Raw genomic sequence first — 16473 nt, forward strand, 5'->3', positions numbered from 1 at the left:
GTGCCTGATATATATACACAAAGATGTTCACTGCAGGACTTGAACTCATCATGAACAACAAGAACACTCACGGCTAGCTTGTTAATCAATAAAAATAATTTTTGGTGATCGAGTTTTAGATGAAATATTTTTCAAGCTACAAAAATAATGTATTCAGATGTCCGCACTTTACAAAATGCAGTATAAATTTTGGTCAATAGTGCCGCATTTTTTAAAAGATTATAGTCACAAATGAAGAATCAGTGTATTAAATCCAAGATGCTCTCCTTAATTAGTACCACTTCGGATTACATTGTACATTATACCAAAGGTTTTTTTTTTTAATTTTATTTTATCCAGAATCTAACATCTAGCGGCTTGACAAGCTTTCCGTTAAATACAGTTACATGTAATATCTATCACCTGGCTGCTAAGTTAAGCTTACAATCAACTCTCTACCATCGACTTATCAGTGATAGAAATAAACAACAGTTCTGCAAAGGAGACCTGCTACAATCTTGAACACAACCATCAAATAACCTACTTTCACGTAAAAGTAACGGCACATACAGAGAGAGATTTCATATTTACGAAATTTTGATTAATCTACATGTATAAAATAGTATCAAATACAGATATTAAAAAATTTTACTAATCCTTTGTATAGACATTTTATGTTAAAAATCTGTTGCAGCTTGCAAGGGCAGATCCAGGAATTTTTTCCCAAGCGGAAGGGGGGGGGGGGCTTTCACACAAACTAACACCTATCTTACTTCTAAGGGCAGCTCACTCTAACTGCATAAAACTACCCTATTCGGCAAACCTCGGCTGATTCCGTCACCTTCATCACAGAGGTACGAATCGGCCGAGGTGTGCCGAGTGAAAACTACCCAACAAGTAGAACTCTTTAGTATGCAGTGTTTAGAGCTTCTTTAAGAATTCTTGAAATTAAATAGTCGCAATTATAAAGTTAAAAATTAATAAGAGATATGTGTACCAGAAGTAAACATCTACATGTCGATCTGTAGAAGCCGATACAGAAGATCCCAACGCCAAAGGGTAAAGTGACACCCGCACCCCATCCCCGCAAGTCGGGAAAAGGTGGCTTCTTCTTTAAACTGTTCAAAGTTTTGTGCTTAACCGAGAAAAACACCATGTGTGTAGCATACACTGTAAACTATTATATTTTTTTTTTCTGCACGTTAATATCTCTTAAGTAGGATAACCCGTAAATGTTATGAAATCTTGAAGATCGTTAGTACTAAATAATAAATACTCAACATAATTTGTGGTTCATTAAACTTCCCATTCAAACAATACATAAGAACTACTGAAAATTTTCAGTTGATGAAATAAAAATAAAATCTTTATGTTAAAAATTTTCAAATTAATTGGTTAGAAATAAAATGATAGAACTTTGGATCACGTTGTCGTTTTCCGTAGCATGCTAAAAACGGAAAAGAACATGCATGATCCGAACAATTTGAGGTTAAAGATATACCTTCTTGTATTATCTATCGTGCCTGAAAAAGAAATGTATGGTTAAAGCTGAAAATTAACTGTAGCCCATGTACCGGTATATGCCTATATATTAATATTGCCTACCTGCCACCAAGTTTTTAAAAAAAAAGTGTTGAACATCTCATAAATCGTTCAATTATAAAATTATTGTATAAGCTAAATGCACAACAACCCAAATCTTCTACTGGATTTGACAATATATTATTGGCTTGAAGACATCTAATGTTTGCAAGAAATGTTATAATTGCTCTAATTTAAACCAAAAAAATAAAATCAAGCGTAGCATTGGATTGACAGATACAACACATTTAACATGGGGGGGGGGGGGGGGGGGGGGTTCTTCCATAACTATTAGCGATTTTTTTTTAATTTTATATTTTATACATGTAATTCAACGAGAGTCATTAAATTTTACACAACTACAGGATATAAATTTTGCATGTATGGTGATTAAATGTAAAAAAAAAAAATTATATTTTTTTAAAATGACCACGAAACACAGAATTTGGTAGAGGATTACACAAATCGGTCGCATATATACCATATACAGTATATTTTTTGTTCTGTCTGTGTTTCATTCTATTACATTTAGTTGTCTATCTGCGAAAACTCTAATATTTCACCTAGGCCTAACTTAAATTTGAACCGTAATAGGTAAAATTTTCAATCACCTGCAATGTATAAATTACTTATGCTTTTTGAAGTGTATTTAGAACAAAGACTCTGTTTCTGCTTAACCGTAATCTAAACATATACAGTAATATACTTGTATGTACATCCATAAATTAATCTGGGCTATCCCTAATTTTCAGGCCCGTAGGAAGCAATTTCAGTGTGTGTGTGTGTGGGGTGGGGGGGGGGGGGGGACTACCAAAATTCCTTGACAAGCACAATTTTTTTTTTTTAAAAAATCCATCAGACGCCTTTTTTTTTTTATAGAGGTACAAGCATCAAATAGCTATTTTTCTATAGTATAAAGCATACTGGCAAAATTATTGGGTGTTGGGGTGGCACGGCCCCTGCCACATTTTTTTTTATTACACTGAATCGAGCCTTCCAATGTTCTGCAAGAATTGGTAATTGTTTCTTAGCGGCAATAGCCAGTAGTCACTACACTCTTTTTTTGGATAATTCCTTCAGGGTGGGTCTGATTTTAATAAATAAATAATAAAATCAAAATATTTCATATGTGCTTTATGATATTATTGCTTCCGTGTAATAAAAACCATCACTGAATTGAAAATGATTGAAAAGGGGGGTGGGGTGGGGTATAAGGCTTGGAAATGGAAAGACTATGTAAATAATGTCCAATATGATAAAAAAAAATTTTTTTTTTGATTATTGAGATATTCCATGTCTTTTTTTTTTTCAGGGATGATTTTTAAAAATAATTTGCGACTAAGTAAACGACCATTTGATTCTGACGGAGCAGGGGGGGGGGGGTATTCATTTCGAACATGTCCAGGGACAGATAATCAATTTTAAGTTAAGAAAAGAAAATTAACCTCTCAAACAAAACTTTATTTCATGTATGTCTGGGAGGAGGCAAAAAACGGTCAGATTATTTATTTCTCCCTTATTTTTAACATTTATTCCCAGAATCTGCCACCACCCCCTCCCCTTTCAAAATCAACTGATCTCGTCTCTTAAGGTTAAAATGTAATTATTGTCAATTTTTCTTTTCTTTAAATTAATTTCAAAATGGTATTTATCTTCTTTCTAATAATACAAGCAATGTTCAGCACAGTCTGTTCCCCGTTAGATGTAAGCCTACATATTTATGGTTGTGAGTGTGACGTCACATCGACTTTGAAACTCGAGATGTGCACACTAAATATGCACCTCTTAGCTGAGGTGAAACAAGTGGGCGGATCATGGATCTTTAAATTTTTGTAACCTGTTTTCTGTACTAAATACTCCCCACTTTCGTCTCCTCTTCTGATATTTGATTACCTAAGTAAAGGAAAACTTTAATCTAAAGGAATAAAGTTTGTGTGTTGTACTACGATGACAGAATACCTTATATTACATACAATGCCTATTCGCCATTTTGACACAGAAAGTTCGGGAAAACAGTGTACGTGTGACGTCGGACTTCGAAAAGTGACGTCGAACTGGAATTGTCTGCAGTGTATTGGCAGTGTTTACATCGTTGCATTTCTCTGGTTATTTGTTGGATTTAATCGTTGTTACGACTGTAAAAATACTTGTTAGTGTTTTCGGTTATCGTAATGAATATGCATTGGTATGTATTTTCGTTCTCTGCGAGTTATTTCTTTAGGATATCGGCATGTATAGTCTTCATTCATGGATACTTGAAGAACGGAATACTTGGGATTTTTAAGCGCAGCATGACAGTACAAATACTTCTACCGTGTTAATTACCGTTTAATTTGTACATCGCGTGGACTGATTAACAATACAGACTGAATACATTGTATATGGATTAACTGCAAGATTTTTACCTATCTCAACTGGCGCATGCTCAAAGGGGTTAGTCGCCGCTCAGCGGCGACTAACCCCTTTAGGCATGCGCCAACTAACCCCATAAAATTTTCATCTAACCCCTGCCATTACAAGCAACCTTGTTTACACAAATAAATAAACAAACACAACAATAAACAAACAAACAAATAAAAAGAAAAAATAATTACAAGAAATAAAATAAATTATTTATAGAGAGATAAACAAAATCTTTACTCAATACTGTATTACACACAAAATGCAGAGAATTAAGGCAACATTTTTTTTTTCTTCTGAGCTACAAGTACATGTAAGGAGACTTAGTTGCTTATTTTTTTCAATTCTTTATATTCCGAATGAAATAATTATTCCGAGTTAAAATAATACCCTGTTCATGTTAGGAGTGCAACAGAAAAAATGTAGTGTTGCCAAAAAAAGATATATTGTAAAATTCTGAAAGAAAATTAATACAAAAAAGAGTTTTTGAAATGTAAAGCAGTAACTGATATACATTTTAAAACTTAAAAATGTTATGTAAATCACAAGCAGAATTAATGAGAGTCAAGTATATGTGCATATCCAATGATGTCAGGAGTGCAACATTTGATGTTTTGCTCCAAAGCATGAAAAAACTATTATCATTATATGATTTTCTGATTTTTATTTTGGAAAATAAAGACGCAAAGATCATTTTTACCAAATAGATTTATCAATTACAGGATCTGTCTGTGCTTCAGATCTATATTTCTATGGTCAGGAGTGCAACTGTGCAACACATTTTTTTTAAGATTCAAGTTGTGTGATGAAAACACTCTATTCATGCTTAGAAGTATTCATTAATTAATAATGATCTTTTTGTATAATTTATTACTTAATTATTGGCAGTTTTATTATTAAAATCCTTCCTTTTTCAATTTTATCAATTCAGATGTGTTTTTATCTTTTTGTGATTTTTTTTAATGATTCGAATGTTAAAAATAAACACACGTACTAAAAACTGTTATGAAATTCAAGTAATTCCTCCTCAACTTCACTGAAACAACATTAAAGGCCCCAATGCTTTTGGTCAGGAGTGCAACAAATATGTTAGAATTATAAATCATCCAATAAGAATGAAGATAAAGAAAAAATGATGAGTAGAATTTTTCTGGTAGGATACTGTGTTTTTCCTCTAAAGGAAAATATGCTATAAAATATATTTTATCTTCTAAATATACATTTAATCTTTTTTTTTTTTTTTTGGGGGGGGGGGGGGGATAATTCCAGATAAAATGTGAATTTTAAATACTTTCATCTGTTTTTATTATGAAGCATTGGACTATAAATATTGCACAATTTCATTACCACTTGATGTTGCCAACACTTTATGAATTTTTGTGTTCTATGGTTTCAATTCTAAATTTTACTGCAGTCAGGAGTGCAACAAAACTGCTTTATAATTACCAATGCTTTTTAATTATCTTCACTAAAAAATAAGTTGAAAAAAAATGTTTGATACTATTTGATGTTCAAAACACTATGTATATCAACAAATTACAGAAATTTTACAGTCAATTCAGGGAATAGTTTTCATCATTTCACATATATTTTTAAATACAATTTATATATATTACACTTTGAAAATAATCATGTTTTAAGGTCTTCAAAATATGAAAAACCTGCTGTAAACCATGAAAAATATCAAAAGGACAACTTGATTTATAAAGTAGGAATGGGTTATTGTGTGTTATAATTTTTTAAACAATATGTTAAATAAAATACATATATCAGATGTCAGGACTGCAACACAATAATGTAACAAAGGGTCACTTCAAAATCTAGTATTTTTTTGTAAGAGAACTCGTATATAAAAATTCTTTTTTGGCTTAGATTTAAAGAATTGACTTGAATGGACAGAAAAAGTGAATTTTGGGGAATTTTATTGCTTCATACTTTTTTCATATTAAACTTTTCAAACCAGAATTTAAAAAATAATGTAAAATAATAATCAAAAAGCCAATTTTTTGTCACATTATATACAAGAGAAGATCTCAATCAAGGTCTATAGATTTAATCATTTATACACCTTTTACCATTTTGAAGCATAAAAAACTATAACTTCTTGTGATTATGTATTTTAGAAAGTCTTTTAAGGTGTAATGATATTTTCTTTTTTCAAAAGAAATTTTACTAATAAAAATTCTGAAACTTTTTAATCCAATTGTCTATTCTATTGTCACTTCAGAATTTTAAACTAGAATGCAAATGCAATATGATGATATAAGTGAAAAATAATATGATATAAGTAGTTGAATTTTTCTAAAAAAAAATTTCAGTTTGGTGGTCATTTTTTTTAAATAACCCATATTACATCAACTGTACTTTACCAGGCACAATCTAGGAAATGTGAAATAAATTGTGTTCAAACTGCAGTGACTAATAAGTTACATAAGCTAATTTTCATGAGGCTTATATATGTAAGAAATTGCTTGAGTGAATCAAAATACTTTCAGGAAAATTGGAAATTTTTTACATTAATACATTGAATGATAAGTGAGAAATTCATTACAAATTCCAATCAAACCATAGATTTGTCTTCAGAGTTCAATTGTTTTGAAAATTAATTGTAAGAAATAATTTTCTGTGTCGTAATATTCTATGATCGCGGAGATGAGCTGAAAAAAGAATTGTTGGACTTGAAATTATATAATTTTGTCTTATTGGAGAAAAGAAAACAATCAACTTGAGAAATATTCTTAGGAGAGAAAATTAAAACCAAAAATCATACAACAAAAATTTGAGACAAAAGTATTTTAAATCTGAAATAAACAAAAATCTGAAACATGGGTGTTGATTTGGAGACTTGGAGGTCAAGAATTGGAACCCATTTAGGAATTTTATTGCATTTTTGAGCAAGAATTCTTTCAATAATTTGATGACAAAAAAGTGGATAACATTTGATGTCAAAAAGTATTTATTATTGTGTTCAGTACTGTTAATTTCATGTGATGATTTTGAGGAAAATCCAGGTCCCCCAGTAAATTTTCCACTTAGAGGAAACATACACCAAGGAGATAAAATATTCAGCCCAGACTCACGTGGAAGACAATGCATGTTATGTTGTTTGAGTTTTTTATTAAATGTAATGATAAGTCCTCTAAATACAAATATCTTGTGAAAGCACACTTATGCAGTTAAAAAAATATAACATGGACAAACAAAATGATGCTACTGGAACAATTGATAGCAAAATAGACTTCAAGTGATAGGGAAACGTTTTTAATGAGTGCACTGGTATTGTACAATACTGTGTGAAATGTATAAGCATAGTATTTTTGAGAACCTCAAGTCTTTATGTTTTTGACGCTACAGTGTTGTTGAGTTTGCTCCGTGGTTACAAATCGTGTTCATCTTAAAATTAGATAACATGAATTCTATTGAATCACATGGAATGAAACTTCACACTTAAACAAAATAAATATTTTTACATATGATAATTTGCTTATTTTAAATTTCTTGAAGATAGTATAATGAAAATTGGCATAGTCCACTAACTCTTTGAACAACCCTCGTATGATATACTTATTCAAAATTATTATATACTTATGAAAAATATTGATGTCTGATTGATTCTATTTTACATGGTCTAGTAGAGTTCCATCCCCCACCCTACCCCCCAAGATAATACAGATCTCTTATTTTGAATGTTATATACTCTTTTTAGGAAGAAATTGCCAGAACTATTTCTGTGAAAGGCAGGGACACAAAGGTAAAAGGTGTCACCATCATGCAGGGATGATACAGGGAAGTGCAAAGTCTCTCTGCGGCATGACCTGGCATTATCTGAAATTGGCATTGGACAAGTCAAAATATCTAATGTATATAGTTGTCCAAACCTTCAACAGCAAAAAATTTGTGTCAACCACCACTCACACTATAATTGAAGTAAGTGTGATATTTAATGTGTTGAGTTTAAACATAATATTTAAACTACAAGTCATAAAAATTCTTTAATAAAAAGACATAGCCCAGCTTTTTTGTTCCTTATGACATCCAATTTATCTTTTCTCTTGTTGCAATTTTTTTTTCAATTCATTTCAATAGAAATCATTGTTTTTATGGTATTTTACTGTAATTTCTTAGAAAGTAAAGGCACCTACATCAACAACTTTGATCAAAGACATCATAGCCTTCAACATTGAAGATGCTTCCTATCTATCTGTTGTTGTTGATGATGGAGAGCTATACCCAGCTTACAGTCCAGTGTAATGGCCAAATTCTTGCAGTGTGACATCAAGAAATTAGAATAAAACCTAACAAGCAAATTGCCCTTTCAAGCATCCATGAGACTTGAAAATGGTGAAGTTGTCAATTTACAGTAATTAAATTTTGGACTCATCTCATTAAATCCTATTAACTGTCTTTGTTTATATTCTTAGAACTCATTTTAGAATTCATGTAAAAAAAAAAAATAAGGTTTTCCAAAATGTAAATTTAAAAAAAATCTGTTTCTTAGGAGGAAAGGAAAAAAAAGACCTAAAAAGATTGTTTAGTTCATTATTTTGTGACATTTTTTAACAAAGCTGCAAGGACTTTTCACATTATCTTCTAGATTTTCAAATAGTTTTATGACTTAGACTTTGTACATTGAATTTGATACAAGTGATTCAGATTTGTGTTTAAATTGCTGTTTTCAAAACATCAGATCAAACTTTATATATTTGTTAGTCCTTTTTTCCACATCATTTTGTTCTATTTTCTGATGGACAAAGCTGTACAATTTTGCAATTGAAAAATGCAAAGTCAAATATAACAAAGTCCTTTTTTGATTTGTATTGCTTGTTTATTGTTTTTTTTCTTTGGTTTTATTTTTTATTTTGGGGGTTTATTATTATTATTGTGTTTGTTTTTAATTCTTTTTTCCAGGCTGGTTGTGTCCTTTTTTTATAGACTAGATTGCAAGTAACTAAAACTGAGATTGTGTACTGATTTCTTTTACTTTGCCATCCACTTTTTTTTAAACAGGGTGTGACACTAACGTTAGTCTCATACTAATACATTTTCATTTGGACTTATAAAATCTGTGGCCAATTAGTCCGAACTGACCAATAAAAATTTCTAGAAAACAAAATGAATAAATTACTGATGTCTTATACTGGAAAACCCCGCATGTATTTTTAACTTTCTAGCTCCTTGGTGGGTAGTTAGGTAAATCTGAGTCAATTCAGCGCTTAATTTTATGACTTCATATGAAGTTAAACATTTTAGCGATCATGATTTAGTATGAAGATTTCAGATATAATGTATAGAGAAAAAAGAACGAGATAGGGAATGCGATCGTATTTCCTGCATGATCACGAGATTGCAACAAATCTGTGGAATAAAACACTTCACGTAAATGCTTTCATTTGTTAAATTCAAAAAGTATAATATTTATTTTAAACGTAACAAAACACTGATTGATTTTCTTTTTTTTGACAGAATCACGAAATTGTGCGCAGACTAGCAAAAGTAAAGAAGCACTAGTCCAGCCGGACCAAAACCTAAAAATGTTAGTGTCGAACCCTGTAAAAAGAAGATGTGTCAATTAAATGTTTGAATGTTTCCACACTCAAATGTGCATTTTATTTCACTGTCAAAGTGTTTCAAAGTTTTATTAAGTACAGTATTGTTATTCTCTTCAATGGGAATTAAAAGCTTAAAAGGACTTTACAAAATATGCATAAGATGCTTTGTGAAATTTGTGCATAAAACAAGAGATGTTTTTTTCCGTACCTAGTCAGTATGAACAGTGTTGAATACTTTATGTTACAGTCTAGTCTTGATGTTTTTCTAGTCAAGTTCTTTAGCACATCATTTTCTGTTTTCTTTTTGACAGAAATGTTCAAGTTTGCTGCCGAAGTGCATCTTGAGTCATAGGGATATTGGAGTTTCTTTTTTTTTTTTTTAAATTAGATTATATTGCATGTAATTAGAAAGTAGTTTGATGTGCAGTGAATTGATTTGTACATGTATATATACATGCATGTTTTTCTAGTTTTTGTTATTATGTTGGTAGATAGAACACTTTTTGTATCTTACATCACAAAAATGCTTTTAATAATGCATGAACAAGAGGCTTTGTATGATTTGTTTGTGTTTTTTCTTAGTTTTTTTACTTTTAAATACATTTTTACATGTGTTTGTGCTGTATTCAGTAACAAGAATCACCCTATTCTATCCAGAATTTTCATCCCCTTTGATGTACCCTGTAGAACTGTCATTTCCTCATTGTTTGTAATTTGACTTTTAAACACACAAAATTCTATACAATTCACAAATGTCTTGTAATTTGACATTTTAAAGATAAAACATACTGTATTTATCACTAATATTTGTTCCAACTGTTTCCAGGCATTTTCAAATAGTCTCCATGTATGTCTCAAGTCTAAGTTTAGCTAATCTTTGTTAAATAAATTTTGTTTTTACAACAAAATTGTTTTCCAATTTATTTATCTTTGTTTAATTGCTTGTGTTCAAAACGATAAGAATTTTTAATTGTTTCAATATGGATATTTTAAAAGTCTTGGTTAGCTGGAAAAAAAATTCACCAGACAATGATGCATATTGTTTAAACCAACTACCAATATTCATAGTAATTGCCTTAATTGTAATATAATGGGGATCAAAGAGACTGCTATAATTTCAGACAGATTGGATGCAATATATAGGAAAATTATTTTTCTAAAGAATTATTCAGAGAACAACAATTATGACAATTCAAATTATAAATGATATGTATATAATATAATTGTTCTATTCAAATGATGTACCCGGTACTCAAAAATTCCTGTCAAGGTGTAAAAAGAATTAAAATTTTTCATTAGAATATACTCTAATTATCAAATACTCAAATTTAAAAACAATCTATGGAGTGGGGAAGTGTACATTCAAATGATATCCCCTTAAAAGACAATCAAGTCATATGAACTTCTCACAATCTTTAAAAAATAGTTCCCAGGAACATTTTGAATATCATTTTGCCAACAATAGAGTTTGACTTTGGTACCATGAACACTGATACCTCGAATACTATGAATATGTTAAAGTGATTTGGAAGTCCGAAAAATATTTTACCCTCTATTTATAGAGTTCTTGGGTATCTCAAAGTTTTTTGTCAGTCCCATTGAGTTTAATTAAGAGTGTTGACTATACGTCAATGGGATTGAACATAAGTATCACAGACTTGTGTAGTCCTCTCTCAAAAGACATTGAAAAGCAAATGAAGAGCAAGTCGACTCTCAGGCCCTTCAGGCCTTTGATTTGAAACAGGGAACACGTAAATTATTTTTGCATGGTTGACAGTAGAAAGTTTATGAACATATATCAGAGATGTGCATGGCACTTGAATTTTGATTTTTGATCATTTATGGTGAATATGCAATTTCTATGCAATATGTCCTACAATTTTCAGAGTATAAAGTTTTTATAATAGATGATGTTCACATTTACAAGAGTGATTTCTGTTCTTGGATCAATCTAAGTACACCCGACATAAGGTCCTGTTCTTCCTCTATAACATTAGCAACTTTACGGATAGTTTCTGATTAAAAAAAAACATATATATTTGTTCATTACATTTTCTTTCTTGCCTTACACTTTGCAAATAAAGGTATGGTATAAAATTTTCAAAAGATGTTTAAATATTTCAAATTTTTACTTGTAAGTGATAAAGGATATAGTGAGAAAAATATATGTTTCATGACAAGGAAAATAACTCCTGAAAATGAAAAATTTCTATTCATGATATATACCAGTCCTGTTCATACAAAGAAAAGACAGTTTGCTGTCATGTTGACCACTTTTCACATTTCTTCATTTCCACCTTTGGTTATTTTCACATTCTTGAATTTTCAGATATTTAGAGCTTGTGTGTTAATGAGGTTATTTGTGTCATACTAATGAGTACAAAAATGTATGTACTATGAGGATACTATTAAGAATTACTGGACTTTGTTCTTGCTGTTTTAAACCTTCAAAAACATCTAATTCCCTAAATAAATGCAATACATTAGTGATAACGAGACGGCCGGAATTCTCATCAAAAAATTGAGAAACCATCTTTCCTCAGAGACAGGCGATAATTGTCCACAACAAAAAACAGTTGATTTTCCATGCACGTACAGAAAGTTCAGCAATTATAAGTGCTTCACTACTGCGAGAATTAATTGTCAGTAACTGCCTGTGTTGTTTTGTAATAAATTACCCATCAATGTACTGGGCTTTGTTTGTAAAATTATTAATTGAACTTGATCTTATACCATGTCCAAATTATCTTTTGTTATTTTAAGATTGCTCAAATGCAAGGAATAAACCTGTTTTGATACTTCAATAATTATTAAAACAATACACCTTCATTTTAAACTGTTTGAGGACATTTTGATAGCCAGAGCAAACAATTATATATGGAATAAGCAGTATATGACTGCTTAACAATTTCACAGGCACCTGACGTGTGGAGAGTGTAAGGTCACACCCCCCCCCCCCCCCTTTTATTTCATAATAAGCTTTAAAAAATATCGACTGACAATTTTTTTAATGCTTTCTTAAATAAAAACTGACTGCATGTATGGGTCGATTTATGAATTCTATTGACGGGGAAATAATAAAATTTGGAGAATTAGGTTTCTAAATTTATTTCATAGAATCATGCTATCCACGCGTTACGTTGCATTAATTTTTATGTTACTTTTTAAATATTTAAGTAAAAGGGTTTTTGAATATGTACCAATGAAGTTTGAAAGAAAATATTATTTTCATAAAATGTTCCGAATATTCAACTATTTTCAAATAATGCAATCGAATAATCGACTAACTAAAGGAAAATAAGTATTTTGACATCCCTAGTTTTTACCCCAAAATTCTGCATAGGTAACTTACCTGAAAATTTCAAATCAGAGAATTAGGAAAATAATTACTGTAAATGCATGATATTTGGCATTTATGATATTTGGCAGAAATTGACTTTGACAAGTTAAGGAGATATGATTTATAAGAAATTGTTATTTTGCAGAAAAATGATGCCATTGAAAAAAGTGTGTGTACAGTTGATCATTAAGAAATAATGTATACATGTGCAGTATTTTGAGTTTGTAAATGTTTTTTTTTTTTCAGGCTGCTGAGAATTTGCTGATATCATTAGGGGCTCTGATTGTTGAACATTCACAGAAACCTTTGGTCCATAAGAGAAGGAAGAGCCCAGCAGAGCCAGTTAGCCAGATAACTCCCCTGGGGAGAGCCATGGCCTGCTTCCCTGTGTCTCCCCGCTATGCAAAGATGATGTTATTAGGACATCAGCAGGATCTTCTGCCTTATGTCATTGCCATAGTTGCAGCTCTTTCTGTTGATGAAGTGTTTGTGGAATTTCATAAGGCAGCAACTGATGATGTAATAGTTTTCTTTTTTTGGTTTAACCTGAAGACCCTTTGACATAATTTTACAATTTTTAACTTGTGTATTCAAATAATAACTTTCTTGAAAAATAGAAGGCCAAACTGAACAGCATTCATATGGAAGAAATATGGAGATAATGAACAGTATTTAAGCTCATAAGTCCTTTCAAACAATACAAATCAGGAGCAGAGCAAAAATGGACCTCTAAAACATCAGAGGTGGGATCAGGTGCAGTGGAGGAGTGAGCATCCCCTGCTGACTAGTCACACCTGTTGTGTGCTGTGCAGCTCTGTTAAGGCTGCATAAAGGGGGCGGGGCCTAATTTATACGGGAAAAGTTTACTGTGACATCACACAAATATAGCAATTCCTCACAATAACAGAAATGAAATAATTTGCGAATCTAAACTGCATAAGAGCAATGAACTTCATCAAAACTTACCACTGCATTCATTTTTGTGCTAGTTAAATTCCACACAGCAAGATATAAACAAGTCACTGATCGCAATGCAGTTGTCGACATGACGTCATCATGTAAAGTTTGACGCATTTTATGTGCAGTGAGAGGCGGATCAAGTTATTTTTTCACAGTGAAAAATGCATTTTATTATTAAACATAATATTACTTGCAAATTTTAGGTAGACCATTAATACAAATCTGAAACGTTTGTTTAGTACCATTATTTAAAAAATATTGAGAGAATGTATTGAATTAATTCTACCGTGTTTTTGTCTACAGGGTGTGCATGTTTCATGTCGAGGTGCCTCATTAAATCGTCTTTTCGCAAGGGCATACACTAAATAGATCGAGACCATTTTTTGAATACACATAACAGACATATTCCTTAACTTGAAAAGTGCTGCTGCTTTCCTGAAATCGATAGCATAACTTAATAAATACATGAAATATTTGGTAAAGGTCACACATATTTCGACATTAGCCAGATAGCCTGAAATTTAAACTAATTTAATGCGAATTCTATTTAAAGCAGCAGCACTTTCCATTAACAACAAGTTATGTAGAAACAATCTATTTTTTTTAATTTTTAATTTTAACTAGGGTATGCCCTTGCGATATTGAAATTTGTTTGTGACCTAAATACAGTACACATTACATGCATTTATCACGTGACTGTCAAATAACGTGACCAAACCAAATTCAGTACAAAGCTGGATATACAATGTTATTTCAAAGAATGTTAAAGTCATAAGATGATATAGTACCTTTACAAAAATAAATTCAGTTTAAAAAGGTATGTATTTATGCCGTTTATATTCTGTTGATGTCTTCGAAGTACGCCTTAAAAGTGCTGGGTACTTGTCATGATCAAGAAAATTCAAAAAATCTTTAGACAAGTCAGTGTGTAAATAACGGTCTAACAATGTCAGTCAGCATTTGACTTAATGATAGATTGTATTTGCTGACAAGGTCATTGTATCGACCACTGAAGTTGTGAAATGATGACTTTAAAATTAGACTGTTGATATTTTTGTTTAATCAACTTGTCTGACAATAGCTTGCCTCATTTTAGACATTTTTAGTTTGTAGAGCATGCTAAACAATCAAAAGTTGTGTGGATTCTGATTCAATTCAATTTAATTCATTTATTTGACAACACCATCATACATTGGCATATAGTCATGAATACAGCAAACAATAACATACATAAAATCAATAATTAAAATATGTTTACAAATAACAAAATGAAGATGGTCTTTTCAGTGGCATCTTATATGCCAGGCAAATAGGGCTAGATTAATGAAAAATCCTTCACTCAGTAATCAGAATTCAGTCTCCAAGTGAAAGTGCTTAATTTACTGCAAACATGTCACATATACTCCAAGGTCAGGATGAAAATCGCTATTGGGTTTCAAATAGTGCTAAATTACTTGCAATTTTCATAGGAAAACTTTTGAATTAAATAATGTCCCATTAGGACAATTAGATTTTTAGGTCACCCGAGTCACTCAGGTGACCTATTGCTATGATATCCCTTTTTGTCCATCATCCGTTGTGAGTTAACTTTTGAACATTTTCAACTTCTTCTCTACAACCACTAAACTAGTTTGAACCAATTTTTAGCATATAGACTCTTTGGGTGAAGGGGAACAAAAATTTTGAATTTCATGGTCCCTGCCCCCCTGGGGCCCCTGGGGTGGGGCTAAAACCACCAAAAATTGATGTAATCTTTAAAAATCTTTTTCTTTACTCCTGGACATCAAGCAATCAAACTGTTGGCATGATTGTAATAAGCATTGAGCCCTCTACCAAAATTTTGAAATTCATGGCCCCAGGGTCAGGGGTTCTGGTGCTAGGGTGGGGCTATATAGATCATATAGTGAAAGTGCATTATTTCTTTGAAAATTTTCTCCTGGGTATTATTTAAGCTAAGTGCATGGTTATGATAAGCAATGATGTCTTTTCCAAAATTGTGAAATTCATGGCCCCTGGGTCAGGAGTTCTGGTGTTAGGGCGGGGCTCTATTGATTATCTAGTGAAAATGCATTATTTCTTTGAAAATCTTCTTCTCTGCTCCTTGGTATTATTTAAACAAACTAAGTGCATGGTTATGATAAGCATTGATGCTTTTTCCAAAATTGTGAATTTCAAGGCCCGCCCCTGGGTCAGGGGTTCTGATGTTAGGGTGGGGCTCTATTGATTAAATAGCGAAAATGCATTAATTCTTTGAAAATCTCTGCTCCTGGGTATTATTTAAACAAGCTAATTCAGAGAATTTGTGTCCCCAGCTTAGGGAAAAAAGTTCAGGGTTGGGGGGTCACACTACCCCCTGTATTTGTAGAATTATTAAATGTATACATGTATATTGAAGCAAATTAAAAAAATGGCAATATGGATAAAAAGATTTGATTTCTTATTCTTTAATATGTGTATAGAAGATTCTTTTTAATATACAGAATAATTATCACACTTTATTAATGATTTTATGAGTTTGTACACTTCAGACATCACACCTTTTTATTTCACATGTTGAATAGTATCATTTAGTAAATCCAAAAAAAAAAAACGTTAAAAAAAGAAAAATAGAATTGATCAGGGATTGAACCCGGGCGTCTCGCTTGCTAAGCGAGCAACATACCC

At 31.4% G+C, this 16473-nt stretch overlaps 1 protein-coding gene across 1 annotated transcript in view; it reads left to right on the forward strand.

The window, feature by feature from the left end:
- Positions 1 to 16473, forward strand: part of LOC133206146 (probable ATP-dependent RNA helicase DHX37) — a 725850-nt gene that overhangs the window by 535818 nt on the left and 173559 nt on the right. Inside the window, exon 18 of the mRNA XM_061342078.1 lies at positions 13096 to 13368. Coding sequence (XP_061198062.1) covers positions 13096 to 13368 — 273 coding nt within the window. The remainder of the gene's footprint in view (positions 1 to 13095; positions 13369 to 16473) is intronic.

Source organism: Saccostrea echinata, unplaced genomic scaffold, assembly GCF_033153115.1.
Source record: "Saccostrea echinata isolate AGI-Se365-2 ecotype Australia unplaced genomic scaffold, CSIRO_AGI_Sech_v1 ptg000054l, whole genome shotgun sequence".
Classification (NCBI taxonomy): Eukaryota; Metazoa; Mollusca; class Bivalvia; order Ostreida; family Ostreidae; genus Saccostrea; species Saccostrea echinata.